General features: G+C 34.7%; 1 protein-coding gene across 1 annotated transcript; it reads left to right on the top strand.

Moving 5' to 3' along the window:
• The first annotated feature begins 1,252 nt into the window (after positions 1-1,252).
• LOC115961918 (receptor-like protein 9DC3) lies at positions 1,253-2,836 on the top strand. Its single transcript, XM_031080814.1, has 3 exons — positions 1,253-1,675; positions 1,791-2,053; positions 2,332-2,836. The coding sequence occupies exons 1-3, from the start codon at positions 1,253-1,255 to the stop codon at positions 2,834-2,836; spliced, it is 1,191 nt and encodes a 396-aa protein (XP_030936674.1).
• The last annotated feature ends 2,092 nt before the right edge of the window (positions 2,837-4,928 follow it).

Below are 4,928 nucleotides of genomic sequence, written 5' to 3' on the forward strand. Positions count from 1 at the left end.
GTCCAAATATAATCCATCTTGTCCTTATAAAGCAATCTATCATAGAAGCGTGTACTAACCGCTGGCTCTATAGACAAGAAATAAAGTAGTTTATCATCAATCCATGGCCGTAAAAGTCAGTATATGTGCTTATTATGATCTCTTTTTTTTCTTTTTTTCTTTTTTTTCTTTTTTGATGAATCTTATTGTGATCTCATTAGTAATGATGAGGATCTCTAGACTCTTGTATCTCTTGCTGCTCTTGTTTTCCCATTACACTTCTTCAGCACTACTGTGCTCCCAATACCAGAGTTAATTTAAGCAATTATTTTCTTTTACGAAGGAGGCTTCTTCCTTTTGTGAGGCAGCTGGTCATCGTACTTATCCAAAAATGGAGTCTTGGAAACAGGACACTGATTGTTGCTCATGGGATGGGGTTATGTGTGACAACACAAGTGGGGATTTGATTGGCCTTGACCTCAGTTGTAGCTGTCTTAATGGTACCATTCCTTCCAAAAGTTTTCGATTTCATCTTCCTCACTTGCAACATCTTAACCTCGCTTACAACTACTTCAATCATTCACCAATTTCATTTGGGTTTGGCCAATTTTCTAGGTTGAGATATCTTAACCTCTCTTACTCTATGTTTTCTGGCCAAGTCCCACATGAGTTATCCCACCAATCTCATTGGACCTCTCTGGCTATGGAAATGTTAGCCTCGAAACATCTGTTGTCAAGAGACTTGTTCAAAATCTGACCAAGCTAAGGCAACTTCATCTTGATTATGTTGACATGTCCTCTGTTTCGTTGAGTTCTTTCGTGAATTTGTCTTCTTCTTTGACATCCCTTACTCTCAACAGTTGTTTATTGCCTGGGAGGCTACTTGATCACATTTTTTGCCTACCAAACCTACGCGAGCTCAGTTTAGCGGATAATCCTCAACTCTCATGGTTTTTTCCAATGGTAAATTCAAGCAAGGCCCTAAGGTTTTTGGATGTCTCTTACACGATTCATGACTCATGAGAAGTACCAAAATCAATTGGCGAGCTAAAATTCTTAAGGCATTTGATTATGAGTGGATGCAATTTTTACGGGCCGATTCCTACATGGCTTGGTAACCTTACACAATTCACCCTTTTGAATTTATCAGCTAACAATTTTGCTGGTGAGATTCCATCATCGCTTTCATATCTCAAGGCACTCTCCTCATTGGATATACGATCCAATAATCTTAGTGGTGAGATTCTATCAGAACTTTACAGGAGCAATACCCATGTGGCTTGGGAATCTCACGAGAGTTAAAGAGATTTTATTTGGAAATAACAGCTTCACGGTCCAAATCCCATCATCACTTTCATACCTGAAAGATCTCAATTTTCTTGGCCTCAAAGAAAACAACATTGGAGGTAAAATTCTGAATTTTTTGACCAACCTCACAAAACTCACCTCATTTTTCTTGTCCAACAACCAGCTCAGTAGTTTTGGTGAATTTCAGTTTAGCAATTCATTGGAGGTTCTAGCATTAAGTAATAACAAGCTTTATGGCTCTATTCCAAAGTCTCTCTCTAATCTTGCGAAACTTACATATCTTGATATTTCATCAAATGACTTGACTGGCATGGTGGACATTGATATGTTCAAAAAGCTTAAAAAGCTTGAAACTCTTGACCTTAATGCCAATCTGCTACATGGCAAGGTTCCTGTTCTACCATCTTCTATGCAAAACTTTCTCATCTCTAACGATAGATTAAGTGGGGAGATCCCATCTATGAGTTGTAATATAACTTTCCTTACCAGTGATGAATTTGCAGATGAATAACTTCCACAGCATCATACTTGAAAATTTTGCAAAAGGTAATAGGTTGAGAACTCTTGCCTTTAATGGCAATCAGTTAGAAGGCCTATTACCAAAATCTTTAGTCAATTGTATTAATTTGGAAGTTCTAAACCTTGGGAATAACAAGATAAATGATTCATTCCCTTATTGGTTGGAAGCTCTTCCGAAGTTACAAGTTTTTGTCTTGAGATCCAACAAACTTCATGGTCCCATTGAAATTTATGAGACTAGTGGAATGTTTTTCTCTAAACTACAAATTTTTCACCTATCTCACAACGAGTTTATTGGTCCTTTACCTACCAATTTTTTCGAAGCCTTGAAAGCTCTACAACCAATGAAAGTGAAGATGATCCAAAATATATTGGGGAAAACTTTTACCATGACTTGCCTAGGGAGTATGTCATGGAAAACTATTTGTTTCTTGAGTACCAAGACTCGGTCATAATAGCAATAAAGGGGAAGGTACTACCGCTAAAGAAAATCTTAACCATCTTCTCTATCATTGATCTATCTAGGAATATGTTTTATGGAAAAATTCTAGAAGTACTTGGAACGTTGAAGTTTCTTCGAGGGCTCAACTTTTCCCATAATAGACTAACTGACCATATCCCATCATCGTTGGCAAATTTGTCAGTGCTTGAATCCTTAGATCTTTCTTCAAATATGCTTACTAGAGAAATTCCTATGCGATTGACAAGTTTGACATTTTTGGCCGTGTTAAATCTTTCACAAAACTTGCTTACGAGACCTATACCTCAAGGAAAAAAATTTAATGCATTTCAAAATGTCTCATATAATGGAAACTTGGGATTGTGTGGATTTCCACTATCAATGAAATGCAGCACTAATGAGCTGCCATCGCCACCACCACCTCCATCAATATTCGAAAAAGACAATGATTCAATGTTTGCAAGTGGATTTGGTTGGAAGGGTGTGTTAATGGGCTACGGATGTGGATTGGTCATTGGAATAGCTATGGATATATTGTGTTTAAAACAGGAAAACCTCACTGGCTTGTAAGGTTCGTTGAAGGAGGTGAAATGGAAAGATGAAATCAAAGACCTAGGTGAAGAAAATATTGTATTTAAGGGGTTCTCTAAGGTGAGCTTGACAAACTTCTGTTTGGATTAATACAGTGCTATGGTTTTATATAAACTTGTCTTAGAAGTAGCAACAATATAAATCTATGCTATACATATTCTATAATTTTTACCTATGTTACCCACAAGGTATTCTCGAAAGTGATGGGGACATTATTCCCTACAAAGATTTTGAGAAGATTATGAACCTTTAACTTGTGCCAGAACGTTAGGATGTAGGTGCTTGTGAAGAAATGAATCATGCTTATATGAATTATGGCTTAGTATTCTTCCTAGAATCATGTCCAGATTACAAATATGTTTGGGTTGTGCGTAGCATTCTTCTTCCTAGAATAATCATGTCTAGATTACAAATACATGAGGGTATTCAATGTGTTTACCTTTTCATTTCAGTTTATCGATGGCTTGAATAAGATGCATATTAGCAGGGTGGCTCTACGCATTTTGGGTGGGCCTATGGCAAAGATTGAAAGAAAAAAAAAAATTGAGCTCTTTTTTTAATTTATTTTTTAAGTTTTTTTTTTTTTTGGTTGAGATTTTTATGTTTTGTTGAGAGAGTATAAGAGATTTTAGCTTCTAGGTCACAAACTCCATTCCCGATTTCTTTTTTGCCTAAGACATTTTTTTCCCCTTATTTTTTGGCTATATTTTGGATATATATATATATATATATTTTTTTTTTCTCTTAGACATTTTTTTTCCTTATTTTTTGGCTATATTTCGGGTTTAGTTTATTAGCCCTTTCCAAATTTTATTTTTCCTTATTTATTGGCTATAATTTAGGGTTTAATTTATTCATTTGACATAAAAATTTTATTATTATTTTTTTTTTTTTTTGGGAATCAAAGAACTTACCTAATTGGATAAAATTTGGGGTCTTCCACAATTTGGAGGCAGTCTCCAAATTTGCCTAAGGCAAGAGCCACATATTAGGTGTCTCACATGGAATCATACCTATTTGAACCTATCACTGAAATTACTTTTTTGTCCATCAATAACAACTCCTAATAACTTACCACTTAAAATTTGATGTGAAAATGTTATATAAATTTCTTATATAAATTTTAGAAAAAATGACCTTAAATTTAATTTTATATAAATACTTATTTTAGAAACATTTTATATAAATAATTAATACTGAAAAATAAATGCCTATTAAATGGGAGCTAGGAAGCTAAATTGTTAAGATTAATATAACTATAAATATGAAAATATTACTTTTAGCAAATTCAGATATAATTAATTATTTTGACTAATTTAAATGCACAATTGGTTTTAATATTCTTGATTGCATGTGCCATTTAATTGGCCTTTCCTTTTTGTTGTTTTATTTGACCACCCGAAATTTATTGCATAGGACCATACTGAACAAAATTAGTTTGTACCCAAACTCCTCAAGTCTAACAAAACCTTGATATGAAAAAAAGAAGGATATCGTTGATATTCTACAAGTTGTTCATATTGGGTTCTGCCCTTCTGTGCCAAAATGTCTGCCTAAGAATTTGTTTCACAGTATGCATGCATGAGATGAAACCACCCTCCATGGCCTGCACATTAATTCTCTGCAATCCAAAACAAGAGTAGCCAAAGCAACCAGATAGTGAGTGACAAGAGAAGGTTTGTAAAGAAACAATAAACCTAGAGTCTGATTCTTAAGTTGAGAGAAATGCCCCTCAATTATCTACCATTCTTAGATTTTCTAGTACACTACTATTGGTAATTAGTTTAAGAAAGGCCGAGTCAATAAGAAGCCATGGCGATACAGTGTTCTGTACTGGGGGGAGGTGATCATGAAGGAAAAAGATCATTTCCATTTCAAGTCGTGTCTATTTCATCTATTTTATAGTTTAGATTAAATTTTACAAATTTAAAACTGCACATACGGTGATGATTTATGAGACGATCTTAATTTCCTAGGTAAACACAAGTGAAGACAAAGATGAGGGGGAAAGGATAAGGAATAAGGATGCCCAAATAATTTAGGCCCAATGACAATCCTGAAGACCCATGTT

The sequence above is a fragment of the Quercus lobata genome, chromosome 9, assembly GCF_001633185.2.
Source record: "Quercus lobata isolate SW786 chromosome 9, ValleyOak3.0 Primary Assembly, whole genome shotgun sequence".
In the NCBI taxonomy this organism is placed as follows: Eukaryota; Viridiplantae; Streptophyta; class Magnoliopsida; order Fagales; family Fagaceae; genus Quercus; species Quercus lobata.